Consider the following 23,979-nt stretch of genomic DNA (forward strand, 5'->3'; position numbering starts at 1 on the left):
AAATCCCGAATCTGACCATTTCTTGGTACTTCTACCACCATCACCCTCATTTCTTATGTACATGACAATAGTCTTGAACTGTTCTCCCTGTTTCCATTCTTGCCCTGTTACAGATGATTCTCTACACAGCCCCCAGAGAGATCCTCTGAAAATTCAGATCAGATGTCTCTTTTGCTCAGAACTCTCCAATGACTTCCTATTAAACTCTGAATAAAATCCAAAGTCCTTACTATTGGCTACGAGGCTCCTTACCTGCTCCCCACCACCTCCCTGAGCCCACTTCTCTCACTTCCCCCTTTCTCTTTTTCTCCAATCCATGGTCTTCCTGCTATTCCTTGAACATGCCAAGCTCATTACTGCCTCGAGCCCTTGAACTTACTGCCCCTCTGCCTGGAATACTCTTCCTCTAAACATCTGTCTGGCAGACTCACATTTCATCTAGGTCTTTGATCAAATGTCACATCCTCAGAGAGGCCTTTACTGACTAATCTGTATGAAAAGAACTTTTCTTATTCTCTAGTCCCTCAACTTGCTTCTAGTCATAGTACATCTCATTACCTGCTAGCGCATTAAACATTTGTTTATTGCCTGTCTTTTGAACCAGAATGTAAGTGCCACAAGGACAAGGACTTACATTAATTTTATTCACCTTTATATCACTGATGCCTAAAACGGTACCTGGTAGAGGTTAGTATTACAAAACGAACAAATGTCTGTTGAATGAATGGGGCATTCTGAAGAGAGGGGACTGAGATGGCAAATTAAGGTGGAACATGGAAGTGTGATACCGGAACAGGGCAGGTAGGATGGACACAGGTAGGAAGGGGAACGTAGGGGAGGAGAAAGGCAGAGCCAAACCATGGTGGGCTTCTGAGTAAGAGAATAAAAGAGTTGATGTTTCTTGCTATCATCAGTGTAACGCACAGAAGTGAGTTGAAAAGTGAAGGCTGTGTTATAGAGCGTACACGGCAAGGAAGAAAACTCTGGCTATTTCGAGGTTAGAGGAATCTCTGGAGATGACTCTTGCCTCTCACAGTAAAGGGTGAGCTCTTTGACAACAGGGACTCCTTAGTTGTCACTGCTGTATCCCCAGCAGCCAGGCCAGCACATGACAGCTGCACAGTGGGGTTTTGAGCCAATGCTTTATTAATTAATAACTTCCTTTCTGCTTTCCAAAAGGCCACATGCACTTCTATTCTAATGATTATGGATATGTAAAGGAGTAACTTCTGGATCCTCCCAGATACCTACTAAGCTGGCCCAGGCTTGTGTTAATTCAGAGTAACAGGAGGATCTTTATTAATCTGCTAATTATTAGTTTATCTCTTACTCAAACATCATAGTTGGCTCACAGAAAATTAAAAAAGGAATCCAAGAATCTAGAAGATTTTAAGTTTGGCCATGTTAATTACTAAACAATTCAAATTCTTCATAAAAGAATCCAATGTGCCCCAAAGCAAGGCCCTTTTGATACTCACTTGTCACAAAGGTTTGAATCTGGTGACTGACTCAGTTTGTGTAGAATATCTACAATGCCCATGTCTCGTAATTTATCCTGGCGTTCTTGTGAACCTAAGAGATTAAAGCTAACAGGTTACTGGGCACATGACCCAGGCAGCGGCTCTCCTTGGTGTACAGTCAACCACCTAGAAGAGTCTGCTAGTGTCCTTCGCTCTCCACCCTCCCACCCTCTTGGCCTCCCCCTCTGTGTAGTCGGAACCCCTCCTGCTTCGGTGCTCCAACAGTGTTCCTTCCAGCCAGTCTCTCGGCCTCTAGACCCTCCCTCCTGCAATTCACCCTGAGTTCTGCTCCTTGATAATTTTCTCCACAGACTGTCAGGTTCGGGTCAGATTCTGCAGCCTGGCACAAGGTCCTCTGTCATCTGACTCCAGCTTTATCATTTCTTTCTGGACACACCAAGCAAGGTTCTTCCGACCCCAAACAGAACTTGTTCTCCTCTTTAGTTTCTCTTCCTCCCTCCACTGACCCCCCAGTGCTTTGTGCTGCGTCTCATCAGCACGTGGTCGTTTCAACTTCACAGCGTTCTGGTCTATCCTTTAACTAGACTAGAAGCTCCTGAGCGGAGCCTTGTTTCCCTGGTGCCTGGATGGTACTTGGACTCTCGGGCCTGTACCTGGAATCCAGGTTCCCCTCCCCCTCTGATCGGGATGCAGTTGCTCAGTGGGGCAATCCGCCCGGGGTCCTTCCTCCCCACTGAAGAGCCTCGGTGACTCACTCATGTACTGACCCCTCTAGACCCAGTGAACCAGAATCTCTAGGGGTGGAGCCCAGAAGTCTGCGTTCTAAAAAGTTCCCCAGGTGACTTCTGTGCAGCCAACCCGCACTGAGGCCCAGTGCTCTCCTGTATCTGGGGGCTGGAATCATCTTCGGAGCTTTAAAAAACTTACACCCAGAGCCCACTCCTCAGATTCTGAACTCATTGGTTTGATGCCAAAATACCCCAGGAGATTCTAATAAACAGCCAATGTGGAGAACCTCTGACCAACAGAGGCCTCCCGACGGGATGACCGCCTCACAGCCACACTGCGGTTCTCATTCCTCACCACGGCACCCTCTTCTCCACTCAGCTTATTTGCCCCTGGTCCTTGTAAGTGTTCCTCTGCACGCAGCGAAAAGCCCATCCTCCCACTCACTCTCACCTCTCTCTTCTCCAAGTGCGTCTCACTGCCCCCCTCCTCAGCTCTCTCAAGGGCAGGGGCTGCCACTCACTTCTACAGTGTAGACTCCAAGGTGGGGGCTCAGTGTGAACTGTCAGCTGACTCAGGCTCCTCCCAGTTTCCCAAGGTGACGCTGTTGGGTACCTGGGGCCCGGGGAGCCGTGCCTCTACTCCCAGGATCTCAGGGACGGCTGCTGCCTTCCCTGAGCGGGACTTTCTTCCCATAATTTCCATCAGAACAAATTTCACCAATCTCTTACCTTCCTCTTCATTCCATATGAGGTTTGATATACAAAACATAGCGGCAAGCTGCAGTTTGACATGTGAATGACCCTATTTGATGCAAAGAATAAAAATAAAAATGGAGGTAATCTCATTTTAGATTATTTTTGTGTGTGTGACATACTACAAATAATCCCAAGAGCCTAAAAGTTTGAAGCAGGGGGTTCAAACTCAAATGTCTTGAGGGGCCACAAAGTTAGCACTGATGAGTGACTGGATTAGACTGAAGACAATAAAAAATGACGGAGGACCTGGCAAACTTGGGAGTGAAGCCTTGCCAAGACATTTACCTTCAAATTTTAGACACCCTCTGGCTGGCCACACAAAACACCTCTAGGGCAACAGAGGTGCCCTAGATAATGATATTTAGGGCATTTTTAAAATTTATCATTCACCTCTAGGGCAATTTTGTAATTTATCATTCAGGCCACACTGACATAAGGCAATTCTAAGCTTGTGGCTAAAGCTATGGTTTACGTCTATTAGGAAACATTAAGGTCACTAGCAGCCAATAATTGGATAGGTAGACATTTTGTATTTGTCCCTTCAGCTACTGATTGTCTGATTTAAATTACTCTTAGTTTTATAGGAACATCTCCAAAAATAACAAGACTGAGTCTTCATTCCCCACAAAGCAAAAGGCTGCTGGTTGGATTCCCAGTCAGGGCACATGCCTAGGTTTCTTGTTAGGTCCCCAGTCAGGGCATATATGAGAGGCAATGGATTGATGTTCCTGAGATTTATGTGTATCTCCCTCTTTCTCCCTCCCTTCCCCTCTCTCTAAAAATAAGTAAATAAAATCTTTAAAAAATAAAACAGAATGGAATGTAAGAACCTATTCTTGTGGAGAATGAGGGCGCAGGCTTGCTGGAGAATCACGGGAGGGAGCCAGGCAGTGCCGAGTGCCTCTCCAGGTTGTAAATGTGAATTCAGCACGACCCAGTCAGCCTGGCTCTGTGCCATTCTCTACAGCTGCTGGCTCTGACAGGGCAAGCGAAGAGCACACAGGTTCACCCACGGTCAGGGCTTTGCTACACCACATCAGCAGAGTAAAAAGAGGATGAGTGTTTGATACCCACATTTTGGCACCTGGCAATTCCTGGTGATACGATCAAGGGTATCGTCATAAGAGTTGGTGGCTTAAGTGTTTGTAAGTAGGTGGCAAAATGTATTCGACAGTAACCAGATCAAGGAACAGGTGCCAGAGGGCTAGAGGGTTCACCCACATAAAATCAAAGCCTTGAGGGAAGACAGGGATTGGGGGATGGGAGAAACCCGAACGCCCAGGTCTTCACTGAGTAAGAGGGAGGCGATCAGATGACAAGGGTGGGGAATAGGGTGGATGATAATACTGCCATGGCAGAAGCTTCTGGGTCTTGCTCTTGTTTCTTTTTCTTTAGGACAGAAAAGAGTTCCTTGAATCTGTTAGAAGTCCCTGCCTTCTAATGTGCAGCTAGTGCAGAGCAGTGAAAGGAAACCAAGGCCTACCATGTAATACTTGATTTTCTGCAGGATGTCATCATTGGTCATAATGAGCTCTTTTGCTGTTGTCCCATCTGCTATGTTGGCTAGGATGCACAGTGTCTGGAAAAGAACAAAGGGCCAGCGATCAAGAAAACTCTCAAGTCCTAAGGCTCAGCTATCTCAGGATTCTGGGCAGTTTCCCAGATTGGATTCTTACAGGTTCCAGTCTGAATGCCCTGACTTCTCACCCCTGGCCGCACTGCCAACAAGAGTAACAACACCTAAGGAACCCAAACATTTCAGTGGTATATTTCTGGGCATAAGACATTGCTGGGCAAAGGCACACATGTCTTAAAGTTCATGCTATCGCATAAATAAAAGAGAAAACAATTTAATATTATTTTCCTAAAACTCCATTACTAAACTCCATTCCTTGTGACTGTCCCACAAGGTTTCTTCAAAGAGGCAGTCTCTTTGGGGCAAGCTTCTGAAGTGTTCCAAGTCCCCTCCCTCTCTTTCCAAATGCTACTTGCTCACAAGCACCTGTTCTTCTGGGGAAAGGCCTGAACCCTGTCCACTAGCCATGCACTCGACTTTTCTTAAACCTATTACAGGAAAAGAAGGGAAACAAACTGTGGACTCAAGTTGGAGAAAATTATTTGAATTCAGACTCCCCCGCCCCACCTCTCATCACTTTCTTTGTGTGGTTCCTGACTGATGCTGCTCCTGGACTCGGTGTCATTCCCTCCAAGAAGCTTCCCTGACTTGCAGTTCAAGCGAGCGTGCTTACTTTGTGCTTTCTTGGGCCTGTTTTTATCTCAGTCACACCACAGTGAAATGTAATTGTGTGAAGCCTTCCAAGTTCAGGCGTGAGTCTTATTCCTGTTTCGTCTTGATGCCCTGGGGAGTGCCTGCACATTGCGGGTGCTCAGTAAAGTCTGTTGAATTGCCGAGGCCGGCACTGGCTCAGAATCCCTACTGCAGTCCTCCACCTGCACTCTGCTCCTGCCTCCTGTGCGTCTGGCTGCCAGAGTGGAAGGACAGCTAATGCAGCCAGTCTCCTCCTCTGAGAGTGGGCCTGACGTGGAGACCGGAGCCTGCGCCAGCTGGCAGGACACACATCTTGAGGACAACCACCACATTGGAACTAGAGGAAGACACCCTCAGAGGCAAATAAATCATAACAAAGAGACCTCGATATGCCCCAGAAATGGGAGAGAGATGACCTGGGGAAGATGCTAGATGTCCAAGTGATCTGGTACTTGGTGAGTCTGTCAGAAGTCTCGGCAGGGACAACACCCTTGAATTTCTCAGGACAGATAAAGCAGTCGGGGGAATAAACAGGTTGGGAATATTTTCTTCCCTAACTTTTTATTATTAAAAATTACTAAATTTTGAAACAGAACAGTACAATGAGCACCTACCCATATATTACCACCTAGATTCCACATCATAAACACCGTAACATATTTGTCCTAAAGAGTGTATGTGCGTGCATGTATGTGTTTGTGAAAGTGCTTATTTTTTTACATCTTTTTTCTGAACCATTTGAAAATTATCATGATACTTAACTTCTAAGTATTTTAGAAAATACTAAGAATAATGACATTTTCCTACATCCTACAATGCTATCATTATGCCTAAGAAAATTAATAATAGGTATGCACTCTTGGTGAGTCTCTTGTGGGGACAATCCTATGAGGGGACAAACATGAGCATGACAAATGGAATTCACAGGAGTAATTAGTTTGGAAAGGAGCTGATAGTCAACTGTTTTTAAGGGGTTCAAGTTCAAGATGACATCAGATTCATGTAACTGAGGATTGCTCATCCTACATTCTAGCCCCACTGGGTCACTGCATACAATGAGTATCCACTCCTCTCCCCCTCCTCCCCAGCCTATGTCCTAACACTCTTGCAGTCTATGTCTGGCACCATCAGGCTCAGTGATGAAGGCAAAATAAAGACTCTTCTAGTTCTGCTCTCTCTTCATGTGATTACAGAAAGGCTCAGAAAAGGAAGCTTCACAGTAATCCCACCTTCCAAGAGAAAGTCAGCAGGATGATACTCATCAGCGGTAGTGAGCCCATCCTCATCAGCGAGGTGCTACCAGACTTCATGAACACAAAACCAAACTGCAGAGGGTGCAGGCAAGTGATGGAAACAGAAGGAAAGCCTGGCTGAGAGGTGGGGAGGGGCAGCATGGGGAAGAACCATAACTACTTTCTCTCCTATTCTCAATTTTCCACCTATTCCTTACGAGAAAGACTCAGTCCTTGCGAGAAAGACTGAGTTGGCTAGAGCACCTGAGAGGAAATAATAGAAATGACTCTAACCATGAACAAGAATTTTAAGGGCTTCATGACTTGGGTATTCCTAGAAAGAGGAAAAAATGAATGACAAACACCTTTTTGAACTACCTCACTCTTACCCAGGAAAACAGAATGTAAGGTGGGATTTATGGACATATTCCTCAGAAAAGGCTGGGTCAGCAAGATAAGTGAGTGATTCCCCTTCTCAGAGTGTTAAAATATACCCACGCGTCCTCGGGCTTGTATAGCACGGCAGAGTGAACTACAGTTCGGCTTTGAAGCCCACATAACCCCTATTGTAAATATTCCTATGGAGACAAGAAATCAAATCTTAAAGAGATCTATTAGTTTGTAGGCCAAGCCAGTTTTACATGATATAGAGAGCAGAGTTACAAGCTATATGCACACACATGTGAACTGAAAATCAAAGATATAGAGTATTAACTGACAAACTATGGCCTGTGGGCCAAATACAACCTATGGCCTGTTTTTGTAAATAAAATTTTATTGCAAGACAGTCATGTCTACTTGCTTACATATTGGCTATAGCTGCTTTCAGGCCAGACCAGCTGAACAGTTGCTACAGAGACTGAATAGCCCGCAAAACTTAAAATACCTGTCTTGCTCTTTGTAGAAATAGTTTGCCAACCCCTGAAAGAGAGAATAGAAAAATAACAGAGGAGAAAAGAAATATCAATGAAACCAAAAGCTGTTTCTTTGAGAAGACTGATAGATTGATAAACCTCTAGTAAGAATGACCATGAAAAAAGGAATCACCAATAAAGAACAAAAGAGGAGACACTGCAAAGAATACTACAAACTTTAAAAAGATAGCAAGAAAATATTACGAACAATTTTATGCTAACGAATTTTAAAATGTAGAAGAAATGGACAAATTTCTTCAAAGACACATAATACCTAAGCTCACCCAAGAAGAAATTGATAACCTGGATAGTCCTGTATCTATAAAGAAACAGAATTTGCAGGTAAATACCTATCCACAAAAGAAATGCCAGGCCCAGATGGCTTCACTAGTATATTTTGCCAACATTTTAAATAGAAAGAAGAGCAATTCTTCAAAAATTCTTGCAGAAAATTGAAGGAGCATCTCTACCTTATCCCTGAGGCAAGCATTACCCCATGATCAAAACCAGACAAAGACATCACAAGAAAACTCTGTCATGAACAGAGATGTGAGCCATTCCTTACCAAATTTCAGTAAATTGAATCCAACAATATATGTAAGGGATGAAACATAATGACCAAGTGGGAGTCATGAGAGATTAGTTTAACAGCTAAAACCCAGTAAGTAGAATTTGCCATATTATTCAAAGTAAAACAAAACAAAAATATATCAATAGATGCCAAAAAAGTAATTGACTGAATAAAAATCCAAGATCCACTCATGATATAAACTCTCAACTAATTAGGAAGAGAAAGGAATTTCTTCTACCTAATAAAGGTATGAAAGATCACACCTTACCTATTTAATGATAAAAGACTGAATGCCTTTCCTTTAACTTTGGGAATACGGCAAACATGTCCACTCTCACCACCTTTACTCATTGTACAGAAGTTGTAACTAGAGCCGTAACACAAAAGAGAAATGATGCAATAGCATATAGATTGTAAGTAGTAGGTAAAACTGTCTTTACTCATATGACATCACTTGTAAAAAATTCTAAGTGATACACAACAAAACTAAAAAGTGAGTTTAGCCAGACTGCAGGATCAAAGGTCAATATACAAAAACTGTATGTCTATATACCAGCAATGGGTGACTAAAAATACATTTTTTAAAAACACTCCTTTCAATAGCATCAAGTATATGGTATACTTAGGAGTAATTTGACCAAAGAAGTATAATACCTACATACTGAAAACTACAAAATACTGCTAAGAAAAATTAAAGAAAACTTAAATTGGTAAAATACTGTATTCACAAATTGGAAGACTCAATACTAAGTCATCACTTCTCCTCCAATTGATCTACAAATTCAATGTAACCACAATCCCAACAGGATTTCTTTCTGGTAAAACCCAATAATACAATTATTAAATATAGCAAAATTCACTCTTTCAGGGTTAGTTTTACTTGAAAAATGTATGGAGCCTTACAACGACCACTACCATCTGCACTCAGCACACACAGCAGTTCTACCCCTCCTCTCCCCGCGATCTCCCCGCGCTGCCCCTCGACAGCCAAATGCTTCCCCTGCCTTCAAGCCCTGGAACCCTGTATCAGCATCCGTCTGTTTCTATTGCTGAATGGTATTCCATTATGTGGGTATAACAGTTTGTATTGTCCTTACCCAGTGAAGGGATGTTCGGTTTGTTTCTAGTTTCAGTAATTACAAATAAAGTTGCTATAAACTTTTACATACAGGTTTTTGTGTGAACATAGACTTTCATTTTGCATGAATAAATGTCTAGGGATGGGATTGCTGGGTTGTGTACTAAGTATATGCTTAACCTTATAAGACAGTGCCAAACTATTTTCCAAAATGTATCATTTTGCATTCCCATCAGATGCCTTCACCCTTGCTAGTAGTACTTGTGTTGTCTGTTGTTTTAAAAAGTATAGTGATTCCAAGTGATGTGTACAAAAATTTCACTGGGGAGTGTCTGTTCATATCTTTTAATCAGTATTTTTTTAAGATTTTATTTATTTATCTTTAGAGGGGAAGGGAAGGAGAGGGAGAGAAGTATCAATGTATGGTTGCCTCTCATGGGTCCCCTGCTGGGAACCGGTCCGCAACCCAGGCATGGGCCCTGACTGGGAATCGAACCACGATTGTCTGGTTCGCAGGCCCACGCTCAATCCACTGAGCTACACCAGCCAGGGCTATCTTTTGCTCAGTTTTTATGTCTGGTAGACTGTCTTTTCTATTGTTGAGTTTTCAGAGTTCTTTATATCTTCTGAACACAAGCCATTGGTCAGGTAAATGATCTCCAGTGGAGGACTTTTCATTTCATTCCCTGAACAGTGCCTTTCACACAACAGAAGCTTTAAATTTTGATGGAAGTCCATTTGCCTTTACTAGATGATGTTTTTAGTGTCACATCTACGAACTCTTTGCCTAATCTAAGATCTCCAAGATTTTCTCTTGCATTTCTTTATAATAGTTTATAGTTTTACCTTTTATATTAGGTCTATGATTCATTTTGAGTTAATTCTTGTCTAAGGTATAAAATAGAGTTCAAAGTTACTTTTTTGGCAATTGTTACCATGCCATTTGTGTTTTTAAAAATTTTTTACTGAATTTATTGGGGTGACATTGGTTAATACAATTACACAGGTTTCAGGTATCCAACTCTATCACACATCATCTGTACACTGTAGTGTGTGTTCACCACCCCAAGTCAAGTCTCCTTCTGTCACCATTTATCTCTTTACCCCTTCTACCTGCCCCCACCCCCTACAGCACCACTTGTTGAACAGACCATTTTCCTCCACTGGACTGCATTTGCATCTTTATTAATAAACTGGTCATATCAGTGTGAGTCTATCTCTAGATTCTACTTGGTTCTATTTACATACATGTACTATCCTTTTGCTAACAGCACATTGTCATGATTGCATTACTTTTATAGTTAAGTCTTAAAAGCAGGTATTGTGAATCCTCCAACCTTGTTTTTTTTCTCCCCCCAAAACTGTTTTGGTTATTCTAGTTCCCTTGCCTTTCCCAGAGATTTTATAATCTATATCTACAGAAAGAGGTTTCAGATATTTACACCTGTATTCATATTTACCAAAAGTCATGGTGGGATTTTGATTAGGACTGTATTGAATCTATAAACAACTTGGGGAAAACTGACATTTCAACATAGTATATACCTCTTCATTTATTTAGGTCCTGGGTTGCTTTCATTATCAGTGTTTTGTAGTTTTCAACATATAGATCCTGCACCTGTTTTGAGAGATTTCTACATAAGTATTTCATTTTTTCTGAGCTCCTGCAAATGGTACTGTTTTTAAAATTGCAATTTCCACTTGTTTGCTGCTACTATCTAAAAATAGAGTTGATTCTTCTACAATATCTTGTGGTGCTGCTTAACTCACTGATTAGCTCTAGCTTTTTTGATGAGTCCACAGCATTTTCCACATAGAAATTCATGTCTCCGGGAATAGTCTTCCTTCTTTCCAACCTGCATGCCTTTTCTTTTCCCCTTTTCCTTACAGTGCTTGGCAGGAATTCCTGCACCATGTTGAACAGGGTTGGTAAGAACTGTCTTGTCCCTGATTCAAAGGCAGTGGTCATTTCACAGTGTGTGCGTATCAATTTATCACATTCTACATTTTAAATACCTGCAGCTAATTTTATACCAACACATCTTAATAAAAAAGAAAACAAAATTTATCAGATCCTTTTGGGAGGAATTAAACTTCCAGCTAACAACCAGACAGTTTAAGCCTTCCATAGCTGCCTACTTTTAAACCATCCCCAAACTCTGTAAGCATATTATGTGTGTTCTGCCAAAACACATTACTGTTGATGTTGCTGGTCTTTTCTTTTGACCTCACCCAACTCTTGCCTAACCTTGCTTCACTTTTCAGGTTAGTGGAATTCTATCTAGGTGAGCTGTCTTTAATACACGATATTCGTTCCTTTGCTCTCTCCAGGCAGAAAATTTCTTTTGCACAATGTGTGAAGCTCATGGTTGTAGTCCAGTAATAAATCTCAATAGACTTAATTTCAGTGATGCTTATGAAATTGTACTTTTTTGTGTGTTAAATTTTTGTTCACCAAAAAACAGTTGTTATTGAATTTTAAGAGAAATCATCTGAAGCATCCGTCTTAAAACAGCTTTGTCAAATGTACCATGTTTTCTTGCTCACAAATTCAATCTCAGCTCCTAAGTCCCCCACTCTGACTTTCTGGGTTGTTCTTTAAAGCCCGCCGCATGACTCGAACTCCAGAGCTGTCGAACTCGGCAAGTTTCTTCCTCCGTACGTGTAAGTGTATAGCTCAATGAATTTCGAAAGCGAACACACCCACAGCCAACACCTATGCTAGATATTTGCACATTATCTCTACCTTAGATCTTGTGTAAAAATTTTAAGTATGCAGGTGACTTTTAAAATTATAAAATAAAGTATGTACTATGTTAAAAGTATAATAAATTCTAGGAAATTACAGAAAAGTATTTCCCAAATTGGCCTCTCATGAATACATAGCTTCTGTTTTTTGTTTGGTTGTTTTTTTGCCTACCCTAAACCTACCCTACTGAAATTCAATAAAAAGTAGGGGTAAGGGATACAAATGAAGAACAGAAACATATAAGAATAAAGAAACAAAGACTTTTTTCAGCGTAAGGGGTTATTTTATCAGGGAGCTCCAGGAATTTGAGGTTGGAGCACAGTGGTAGAAAGGACTAGAAATGGTGAACCCTAAAGAAAGGGTTCACTCTAGAATGACTGGAGGCAGCTGTCCCTGTGGAGACAGAGACTGTGTGTACAGTACAGGACACGGAGGGTGAAACTGCACACTCTGGTCATGTTCTCTACTTCAGAGGGAAGAGTTCTTAAAGAGAGTTGAAAGGGTGGTAGAAAACCTTTCGTGGTATAATCAGAAGATATTCCTCAGCCCTGGCTGGTGTGGCTCAGTGGATTGAGCACGGGCCTGCAAACCAAAGGATCATGGTTTGATTCCCAGTCAGGGCACATGCCTGGATTGCAGGCCAGTTCCCAGCAGGGGACGCATGAGAGGCAACCACACATTGATACTTCTCTCCCTCTCTCCTTCCCTTGCCCTCTAAAGATAAATAAATAATAATAATAATAATAAAAATCTTAAAAAAGATATTCCTCAAAAAAAAAAAAGGAACACGTACCTGTTCTTTGACTTCAATGTTATGTTCTCCTTCCAGAATAAGAGTGACAGCTTGCATAATCTGCTTTCCATGAGTACTCATTATTTTATCTATGTGCTGCAAAACAATGGGAAATCCACAACTATCATCTGGGGACAAACCAGAGGATATAACAGAAGGCTTCTAAATACACAACTACTACAAAGAGAACAACATAGCATAGAGAACCAGATATCAAAGAACAGTGCGTATTACATTTTAAAGCTATATTTTGCCTTTAACATTTTTTCTGATGACCCGAAGATGAAGAGAGCATAGACTAGTCTTGATAGAACATAGAATGACAATCACATGGGATCCTTGAGCCCAAACATATGAAAGAAAACAGGCATACAAATGGGTGAAGGAGATGGGGGAAGCCAGAGACATGGACAATATGGTATAGCTATACTTGCTATCTGGGGCATAAATGTATAAAGATGACTCAAGAAACAAGTGATATATACATAATAATGCATAATAACATATACAAATATTTTTATAGAAATTAGAAAATTAAGCTCATGGATACAGACACAGTTTTATGGTTGTCAGAGGCAAGGGGTATGGCATGGGGTGGGGGAAATGGGTGAACTGGTTTTTTTTCTTTTTCTTTTTAGTTTAAATAAACTAATAAAAGCAACAACAAATGAGGCACAGAGAAGGGACCATTCATGTTCTTCCATCTACATGAATGGCCACCGACACTGCTGCTCAGGGCCCACCAGGGAACAATGAGCAGGGACCCCGCAGCCAGGCTCGGCTTCCCCTGTTCCTCCATATACCCACTGTTCTGCACAATGACACCTTCCGAGGTAATCCAGTACAGGAGGGCTGGGGTGTGTGTGGGGGGGTGGGGGTGGCTAGGAGATGGATGTCTACGGAACGCCACCGAGGGAGATTCTCTAAAGTGAAAGAATCAGAGGCCTCAGAGATAACTGATTAGGCCGTAAGAAAACCCTCCATGGCTAGCAAACCAGGTAAGAATAAAATAACAAATTAAGGCAGGCTCATACGCAGCAAGGAGGAAGGGAAAGGAGACAGGACAAGCAGTGCAGGAATGAAGGGTCAGGTGGCACTTTGGTGAAGCAGCTTCTAGAACATCTATGAAGGTGACAGGTCTAGACATCAAGTCCTTGCTTCTCTGGGAAGGAGTTTTTCGATCACACTTGGAGAGGACAGGGAAGGCAATGTTTCACAATGTATATGCAGGGGTGGCTAATCTGGAAACCTCAGTGATTTTACTCACAGGCCGAGTAGAGAGGAGATTTCTAAGAAGTCCCAGTGTCTTCATCAGCACATTCAAATCTGAATCTGATAACAACCGGAATAGCTGTTCAGTACTCAAGCTTCGTAAAATATCTGCTTTTATTTTTTGTTCAGCCTGAAATGCCATATTCTGAAAGGGTTAAAGAAATTTCAAGAATTATGTTTACATTCGCTTTATTAAATTATATAGTAACGCTGATTATTTTCAAAGTACTAATAGGATCTGCAAAAAAACCTCAAGTATAAGTCACATTATTTTTCTGATTCCTGTTAATTATCTATAATTGTGTCTGTCAAGGGAAAAACAATGGTCACTTCTGTATATACTCCTTTATTAGGAATATGACTGCCTCCTGATACTGACATTGGAGTATCTTAAGATTTCTCAAATAAATTCAAAATCCATTATTACTTTTGAGATTATCCTTATATTTACCAAGTGGCCTTCTGTGCACTTTAATAACAAAATGACCATTAACAACTATGCATACTGTGCCGTGCATTTTGAGGACGACTTAAAGTTAAGGTTTATTATGGAAGAAAAGAAATAGTGGGTTTTGTTAACTTCACTGGCATGAAACCTGTTGTGTTCACAATCCTATGCTGGCTGTTGACACGGCTGGGCCACGTCACACAGGAGGCAGGGGCTGTATCCAAGCAACCCACCAGCAACCCCAGATGGCCAGTAGCTATTTTCTCTTTTTTCTCCTTTCTGGATTATCTCAGCTTCACCTGAAGTTTTAACTGCATGTCTGAAGGAAAAAAAGTGGTATATTCCAAATAAGTTGTAAATCAACTTTGGGTACAAAAATCTCTTGTAAAGTAGAGACTTATTACAGTATGTGGCTACTGTCCTCCAGGAACTTATTTTTAATTAAAGAGTTAAGATGTATGAAAGATCAAGATACCTAATGATGCAAGGTGGCATGGAAGAGTAAGAACAGCACTGAGCAAGATGTCAAGAGACCAGGCCAAAGATGATTCCGTTTTACACTAAGTGGAGAGGGAACACACTGGCTGGTGATAAATTGATGAGAATAAGAATCGTCAATGTGGATTTGAGGAATAGGATGATAACTTCAATTTTCAATACTAAAACTGTACACATCAGGGAGCCCTCAAATGTAGTCTCATAGGGTAGGTGATAGAACTGGGAACAGGGAGTCACGTCTGGCTACATACGTTTCAAAGTAACCTCATCTGTTAGTGGAAGTTGAAACCACGAGAGTGGATGAAGCCCCTGAAACCGAAGTGTAAAGGGAACTGGAAACCGGGAACTGAAATTTTGGGAATGTCCTCTGAGAAAACTGCTAAAGAGGAAGCTAGGTAGAAAAGAAATTGGAGTTTCAACAAGGAAAAGTGCTAAAAGCTGGTGCAAAATTAAGGAGAAAAATAAGTGTGAAGCTACTGGATTCACTACTTTCTTAGATGATTTTTTTCCATCCCAAAGTTCATGTGAAAAGACAGCAGACATAAAATGGAACAGGGAGAAGAGTAAGGGCCTGGGACAGGTTCAAGCCCATTTTCAACACTGATTGGCTCTGAGGCCTTAGCCAACTCACCCTCCCTGTGTCCCTGAGTCCCAGTATCCTTGCTGTAAGGTAGATGCATACCAGTGTAACTTAGAGTAAGAAGTAGAGATAAGCATAAAACACCTGCCTAGTGTCTGGTACATGGCAGTTAAATTGTAATTACTATAATTGTGTTTTTTAAAAATCTAGGTAGGATTTCAATTTCAACAAATTTTACTTTACTAATCTTAAGGATAAATGGTTCTTTGGCTTCATAGTTACAAATTTTAAAAATTTATATTATAAATCATTTCCTAGAAACATTTATGTACCAATTCTATTACCATGGAGAAGTTACTCAATCACTCTGTGCCTTAGTTTACTTACCTGTAAAATATACATACTCCCTAGCTTATTTCACAAAGTTGTTATAAAAAGCAAAGGAGACACATACAAAAAAGCCACGGGGGCGTCAAGTACAGCACAGATATACAGTCAATAATATTTTAATAATTATGTATGGTGCCAGGTAGGTACTTAAAATATCGGGGGTGGGAGTGGGATCACTATATGAAGTATACGATTATCTAACCATTATTCTACATACCTGAAACTAATACAAAATAATATTAAATGTAAACTGTAATTTAAATATACAATTTTTAAAAAGCAAAGGAGACACAAAAGTGCTTTGTAAAGTAGGTAGCCCTAGACATATATCAGTACGTTGATGATAAGGAAAATTTGTTTTCCAAAATTAGGTACGTCAAGTTTAAACACCTGTCCACTTTCCTTAATAATAAATAGGAGAACAGAGGCACAGAGTGGCCAAGTAAGTTGCTTGTATTTGAATCTGAAAGCTGAATATGGAGTCTTCTAGGTCCTAGGTCATTAGAAAGCCGAACTAAAATAGCAAGATTTCTAAAAAATCTAGATGTTTCAAATAATACATTCTTTCATTTTACCTTTGAAAAAGCTCTATTCTCTTTGTAAATGATGACATACAGAAAAGAGTGAAACATACCATAAGAGCCCAAATTCCATTCACTCGTAAAGCAGGATTTTCACTTTGGGTCAATCCACAAAGTAGCTCTACAGCTCCTGATTCTAAAATTGGCTGCCATTGGAAAGGAAAAAAACAAACACAAAAACACAGCTTAATTCAGGCTTGCACACTAAATGTACACATACAGTGGCGCTCTGCTTGTGACTTTGTTCCCAATTTTACCCAAATCCAAGCAACTTTCATAGAGCAGGGAGTGAGGTGGCCATAAAAATCACCTTGAGAAGGGCAAAGACAGTTATTCCCTCTCAAATCCAAAAATACAAATAATCCCTGTCATTTCCTGCTTTTCTGGGAGTCCTGAAAGACTCAGGAGATAGCCTAATCATCTGTCCATTCCATACACACTCTTTACAATTCCACGATCCAGTTCCACACTCTCCTTGTCACCATCTTCTGAGAGCCCACGCTCCTGCTTTGTGTAGGCATGTTATCCCACTAGGTCATGAGCTGTTTACAAGCTGGGACTATGAAGCAACAGGCTGATTTAGAATGGAACTTAAGATAATCCATCTTTCTTCCAAATTGTCAATCTTCCTCCAAACAGATTTCGATTTTAAGAGCTACTTTCAGGACTACTTCTCAATAATTCAAGCAGAACAGTGTTACGCTCACAGTCATACCACTGAACACACTGGTACACCTAAAAATAGCATGCCTTAGCCGATCACTTAGTTTATGACACTTAGCTGAAAATGAGTTTTGTTAAGTTTGTAAAAGTTCAAATCCTAGAAGACTGATTTGCATCACCAATGAATGCTTAAAAGGCCATTTGTCAAGTAGATTCTAGAAAATGTCTTAAACAATTGAGACTTATATTCCAAGAAACAGAGCAGTGCTTTTCATGCTGACATTTTCAAAGGATACACATTCCTCTACTTGTACAAATTGTGTTATTATTTTCAGCTAAGGTCAAACTTACAAAGTAGCAAGATTGATACATGGAACTTACATAAATTCTTTTCCCAGATTAACCAATTTTTAATATTTTGCCATATCATTTTGCTTATTCATTATCTCTTTCATTCTATAAACCTATATTTGCATTTTTGCTTTTTCAAATGTTTTATTGTTTATGCTATTACAGTTGTCCCACTTTTTCTTCCTTCACCCCTCCTCCCCCCACTTCCATAATCAGTCCCCTCATGGTTGTCCATGTCCATGGGTCCTTCATGTATGTTCTCTGACTAATCCCTTCACCTGCCTTCAGTCGGTCCCCACCTCGCCCTCCCCTCTTAAAAGCTGTCAGTACATTTATTTGCCTCTTTTATCTTTTCTGAACCACTTGAAAGTAGAGTGAATACATCATGCTCCTTTACCCTTACTACTTCAAAGTGTATATCCTAAGAACAAGAATATTCTCCTAGCTAACCACAGAGCAATTACCAAATTCAGAAAAGTTAACATTAAAACAATACTTTTATTGAATCTATAGTCCATATTCCAATTTAGTCACCTGGCCCAATAATGCTCTTATAGAACTTCCTTACCTTCCAGTTTATTATTTATTTATTGAAATATAACTGACATAAAATATTATATTAGTTCCAGGTGTAAAACATCCCTCAATATAAGTATGTATTGCAAAATGACCATCAGAGTAAGTCTAGTTAAAATTCATTATCACACATAGCTACAATTTTGTCCCTTGTGATAAGAACTTCAAGATCTACTCTCTTAACACCTTTCAAAGATACAATACAGTACTGCTAACCGTAAGCCAGCTTACTTTTAATCCAAAAAATCCACTGTATTTATAATGCTATGCCTGCCTTCATCCACCTTACTTCGTTACTAGACCCTCACTACTCTGAAGGTGGACCTGAGGCATCACAACAGCTATGCAGGATGACGAACGGTGTCACACTGACTGCGCCCGACCGTCATCAGACCAAGTCCCCCACCACCAGGGCAGAGAAGAACTGATGGAAGTGCTGGCACCCTATCTCGCCTTTGTCTCCTTCAGAATAATGATCAGTCTTCCCTTTCTGTTCCAAGATTATTACTGTTTGTTGAATGGCTATCTCTGAACCGCCACCCGTTACTAATGCCTTCCGATTACCAGTCAAAAGTCTGTAGGTACTACAATGCAGAAAAGAAGTCCAACAAAAACGGGACTTCTCAGTGCACAATAAAGACAATGTCTAAACCTCAGTTCACGAATGGGCACACCAGAGACACTTCCACACGACAAAACTGACTCTATAAGGTTTCCTCCTTCCTTTATTACAGTTGATTGTAATTTTCCCTGTTAGAATAATACACGCTCAAATAACTTATAAAATGCATAAAACAAGGGAAAATATCTCCACATTTAATCCTTGTCCAAAAAACCACCATTAACACTAAACATTAAAAAGATTATTTTCTGCTGCCAGCAGTTATCTCCTTGAAATTACTTATAATCTTGGTTTACAAAATTGAGTCTTAATTTACTCAGTAGTAAATGTAATTTGAAAATAGTCTTATTATTTTTGTAATTATTTCTTACATTTGCAGTAGCAGGCAGTTTAGAATGACTGTAAACTATAATATTTTAAAAATAATCTGAATATGCCAGGCAGAATAAAAGGTGTAATAGAAAATAATAACCATATTTAAAAATGATTTATTTTGCTGCCCTCCTCCTTGTAGCATCAAATAACTCAGAAGTAGGTTTTTAAAACCAATCTTCAAATTTCAATGTCAACTACTGTGAAGATCATTTGACTAAGGTCTGTCTTTGTAGGACCGAGCAAGGTCTAGGAAGAAAAAATCAATACTAACCTCTTTGCTTGGAGAAAATTCAAGAAGAAGATTACATAGCATGGACGATGCTACAACTAGGATTTCATCTGGTGCATTTTGTAAAACCTAGGGAATTTTAAAAAAAGGGGATGCTATTAATGGTTTGGACACATGGAGGTGAGATCTTAAGAATAAATGAGGAAGAAAGGCCCACTTTATCTTTCACCCTGATTTTCCATATTAGAGAGCTGGTTAGGAAAGACCCACATGACATAGCGTGAGCCTTTACCCAGTGCTGGAATCATGACCCTCACATCTATCTTGCTGGAGAAGCTACAGCTCCACCACCGGCGGGGTGGGGGGGGGGGTTGTTGCACAGAAAAGCAGACAGACACAAGACAGGCAGTGGTGCCCTATGTAAAAAGTCTGAAAACCATGGGACTGGTTTAGGGAAAGTAGCTCATTCTAGTGTAACAAATCAGGCCAATTATGAAACCACAAAATTGTCCTAGGGCCCAGCATTTCTGAGGTGTCTCTAGAAAGACTCATTTGACCAGGAGCACGGGTGGAACAAGCTGCTGCGCAGGCAGGGTATGTGGGAAGCTGGTCCTGGAACTGGAATCACTTCCTCTGGTTCCAACTCTCACCCCGCACTTACGAGATGTGTGCACGTGGGTACATTTCCTAACCTCTCTGCGCTTTTGAGCTGAATTAAACAACACTTCCTCGACAGCACTATCAGGATAGAATGTGACACAGTGAATAACAAGGGATGCATCACGGCACAAAAGATAAGAACACAGGCTACCTGAGTGACAATTTCAGTTCAGCCACTGAATAGGTATATGAACTCCTTGGCTGTCAAGTGGGGTTAATAATTGTACCTGCTTCATAAGGTTGCTGTGAGAATTAATAAATGAAAAGATCTTTAGAATGTTTTCATTCACAGTACCTACTATAGAAGTAAGGTTTTAGAAAGGTGATTTGTTGCCACAGTTTGTGCTGTCAGTGAGCACAATACCAGGCATGTGGCAGGCACCGAGTGAAGTAAATGCCACAAACTCACACTGAACTGAGAAGACAACACAGCATGACGACAAATGTTAGCCACCATGAGCTTTCATCAGAACCTGTTCTTTCTAGATTCTGAGACAGAGGGCTTCATAAACAGTACCACTTACATGCAATAACCTTTCCACCTAAATCCTTTGCATTTGGTATCCAATCTGCATAAGGCTTGTGATCCCAAACCAGTCCTAGGAGCTCTAGCTATGCAAACTGGAAATGGAGAATTCCCCCCCAAAATTTAGAGTTAAATATATCATCTGCTTCTTTAAATATGTATTTAGCTTCTTCAGCTAAATCAAATGCAAGAATTACAAAACAGAAGCAGTTTTCCTAAGATACTGTTTTAACTTGCCTGTGAATTGTTAGCTAGTTGATAAAGATCAAATCTTACGTATTACACTGATCTCTGTGTGTGCCGCCACCACCCCCTCTAAGACCCTGGTCACCATCCCTTGCCTTCCATGACCTTCCTACATCTCTCCAGGGCACCCCATACCCATGCCGTAAGGCCATCTCCTTCCAGAAGCCTCCGTGGAGCCCTCCCAGCAGAAGTCCTTCTGTTCTCCGAGCAACCACGGCCACCGTCTGTGGCCTCTCCTAGGACCCTCATCATAGCCCACACTGCTCAAATCCTGTGCAGCCATGCCCATCTCCTTTTCTATTAACAAATTTAAGCTTCTAAAGGAATAGTCTATATACCTATGACCTAATTTATCCTAGCCGGTATCAACCAAATGTCACAGCACAAGATGGGTGTGCAATGAATTTCTGTAAAATAAGAGCAATAATCATTTCCAAAATCACACTACTTAGAATCACTGGTTTAAATACACGAGTGCGTAAGAGGCTTTAAAAAGCTGCTTTGCTTGATATGATTCACTTTTTAAAATGTTTATTGTTTTATAGAAATTAATGTGCTTTTATAAAGTTTTATTTTCAAATTAGGTAACACGAAATAATAAACTAAAACAGAAGAGAGTCTATGAAATTCTTAAAAGCATTTACTCTGTGTAGGATAAGATACAACATGTGAAACTCAGAAGCTGACATCTAACTTTGACCAAATCAAGTTTCACAAAATATTTGCAAAAAATGATCAGATAAAAATTTTAATTAAAATCAAATGGCTACTCTTTTGTGGTTTGCTAACCAAGACATAAAACATGGAAATGAAAAAGGGTAAAAATCAATAGACATGCAAACAGTCTCTGAAGTAAGAGGAACTGAAGTATCAAAAATAAATCACTGACCTACTTCCCAGCCTCTAATGCTGTCTATACTTTAAATGTACAATAAAGCAGTAGTTTGGTAGTAACTACACCCACATGTACCCAAGTGCACAAAAGCCCTCCAGATTGCTCACCAAACCCCTCCCAGGTAAAAGGGGTGAGAAACCACAGGTTACTGCACCTCTGATTCACATGATAGAGGGGTACTGAGCTGAGCCACGGGGAAGAAATATTTAAAGTTATTAGGGAAACAGGGAAGACTTAAAAAACTTTTGAATGGACAGAACGAATAAACCAAGATGAAGCTGCTGTGAAAAGGTGTGATCTAAGGACAAGAAAGAATGGCAACAAGAGAACCACCCAACTGAAGACAGCACCGCCGACTCTTCACCGGGGCTCATACCCGACCCTGCACTACAGTCCTGGAGGCCCCGCCTGCTTCCTGCACAAACCCTAATGTAATGTTTCTGTTCATGCTGCTCCTCTCTCTTTCCACAGTCTTGCTGCCTGAAGCCTCCTGGGACTATTTCTACCACACTGATGCTTCCAACTGCAACCTGATGCTTTAAGCTGAAGGCAAGAGCTCTACAGTAAAAAGAAGTGTAGCCTTACTGTGCCCTGAGGTACTGTGGTAGCCTTACTGTGCCCTGAGGCTTTCTTAGCAGGTACTAAAAAAACCAAAAACATAAACAAAAAATTCTGTTCATTGAGTGCAAGGTGTATGGTCACTTAAAGAAAAAAGGATGGACCAGAGGCCAAGTTGACCTGTGGTTCTGTAATGTATCAGGAATAATACTATTCAGCAACTTGATGCCTATTCTGAGTCTCAGTTCAGATTTAATTGACATGAACAACCTCCCCCTGCACCAAGAAAAGACCTAAGACCAAAAGAAGTTATTTTGAAGCAGAAAAGCAGGAGGCAACAGCTGTGTTAAAAAATATCAAGGGAGTGCCAAAAGACTAAGAACAGATTATATCTGTAAATGGCTGATTCATCTCCTTTTATAACTAAAAATTATAAAGATGACTGGATATAAGTCCCAAGTGTAATACTAAACACATAGGGAGATCAGATAAATAACCAACGTTTTATTTAGTAAAAGAAGCCCAGGTAGGCACGTCCTTGTCACACATGAGATGCCGACCTCAGAGACACATTCTGCAGGTCTAGAACCTGAGACTCGGGGAAATGGAAATCACTGTTTGAAACGTTCTACACAAAAAGCATGCGCACTCCTAGACCACGGAATGCCATCGGCCAGCTACCTCGACTCGCTGAAGGCTCCATGGGAACGGGTGCCGCGTGCTGACCCTTTCTTTCCTTACCTTCATCAACGGTTTCCACACGGCGTGATCCTGGAAACTGGTTCGAAGCTGCTGCACAGATCTAGATAAACTGTGCAAACATCTACAAAGGATAACCAAAATTAGCCTCACAGGAAGCTGAAACTCATACTTTTCAAACACACTGCTTGGCATTTCACAATTACTAACATCCATTTCAAGTATATCCAGACATTACTAATTCAACTACATCAGAAATCTTCGTGGGCTTTCTAGACTAGCTTCTGTTTAAAATGGCACACACTGAATTCACCTGAGCAGACTTTCGAGTAACACCTGGATGCTGTGCTTACTTGGTGAAGGTCCAGAAAGGAAACGGGTTAAACATATGGCAGGGGATTTTTATTCAGACCATTTAAAGCTCATACCTGACAGCAGCTAACCGCACCTTGACACTAGACTCAGACAAGCCAGTCACAATTCGGTCCATCATATTTTCAGTCTCAATGATCTGGAGAAAAAGGTTAATGCTGCATAAATAACAAAACAAAGATGACAAACTTCACTGCTTGTAAATGCAAGTAAGATACGTCATTAGAAGTTTAATGGTGTTTTGAGCAAGAGTTTTTACCTCTGGAACCATCACTTTGTGGTGGGGGCAGGCATCTCAGAAAGGCTGGGCTACCCCTAAGGACCTACCAGGCTGAATGACAGGTGTAAGGGGCAGACTGTTTGATTATTAAAAAAAAGAAAAACACTTGAAACAAGAATTACATGGCATGAATAGTGCAGAGGTGTTGCATAAACAGTCTTGAGAAAGTGTGAAAGACATAACTGAACTACTTATTGGCTCTTGCCAGCCTGAGATTCTAGGAAAACCACAGTCCACACTCAGCCTTCATGAAATGAAATCTGTGGATTTCTGACAGAGTCACTCTCTGGCTACTTTCTTACCAAGCAAAGGGAACTAAGTTAAATATTTAGAAAAGTACTCCTTGCCATTTTTCACTACAGCACTAAGCCCTGCGTGTACGCAGTCCCTGCAATCATGAAGCTTTTTCAAACACTTAAAAACAAGGTAGCCTACAATTTCCCTTCATTAAGCAATGTGTACATACAAAATAAATAGTGTGGTGAAGAAATTAAGTTTTCAACTTGTGTGGTCCCAGGGAAAGGCAACATAATAAAAATGCTAATACAATCACAATACAAATATTAACAAGACTAGTATTTTTTGAG

General features: G+C 40.7%; 2 protein-coding genes across 4 annotated transcripts in view; one reads left to right on the forward strand and one right to left on the reverse strand.

Moving 5' to 3' along the window:
* Positions 1 to 22,046, forward strand: part of NME9 (NME/NM23 family member 9) — a 51,020-nt gene extending 28,974 nt beyond the window's left edge. The window contains exon 11 of the mRNA XM_037061208.1: positions 21,955 to 22,046. Within this exon, the coding sequence (XP_036917103.1) occupies positions 21,955 to 22,025 (71 nt within the window). The 3' untranslated portion in view covers positions 22,026 to 22,046. The remainder of the gene's footprint in view (positions 1 to 21,954) is intronic.
* The window catches only part of ARMC8 (armadillo repeat containing 8), a 101,166-nt gene that overhangs the window by 4,951 nt on the left and 72,236 nt on the right, over positions 1 to 23,979 (reverse strand). For all 3 annotated transcript variants that reach the window (XM_037061202.1, XM_037061204.1, XM_037061201.1), the window contains 9 exons: positions 23,169 to 23,251; positions 22,783 to 22,864; positions 19,199 to 19,285; positions 16,394 to 16,486; positions 13,839 to 13,988; positions 12,572 to 12,667; positions 4,449 to 4,544; positions 2,939 to 3,011; positions 1,479 to 1,572 (listed from right to left, as the gene is read on the reverse strand). In XM_037061202.1, coding sequence (XP_036917097.1) covers positions 1,479 to 1,572; positions 2,939 to 3,011; positions 4,449 to 4,544; positions 12,572 to 12,667; positions 13,839 to 13,988; positions 16,394 to 16,486; positions 19,199 to 19,285; positions 22,783 to 22,864; positions 23,169 to 23,251 — 854 coding nt within the window. The remainder of the gene's footprint in view (positions 1 to 1,478; positions 1,573 to 2,938; positions 3,012 to 4,448; positions 4,545 to 12,571; positions 12,668 to 13,838; positions 13,989 to 16,393; positions 16,487 to 19,198; positions 19,286 to 22,782; positions 22,865 to 23,168; positions 23,252 to 23,979) is intronic.

Source organism: Sturnira hondurensis, unplaced genomic scaffold, assembly GCF_014824575.4.
Source record: "Sturnira hondurensis isolate 20B ecotype Veracruz unplaced genomic scaffold, ASM1482457v3 Scaffold0013299, whole genome shotgun sequence".
In the NCBI taxonomy this organism is placed as follows: domain Eukaryota; kingdom Metazoa; phylum Chordata; class Mammalia; order Chiroptera; family Phyllostomidae; genus Sturnira; species Sturnira hondurensis.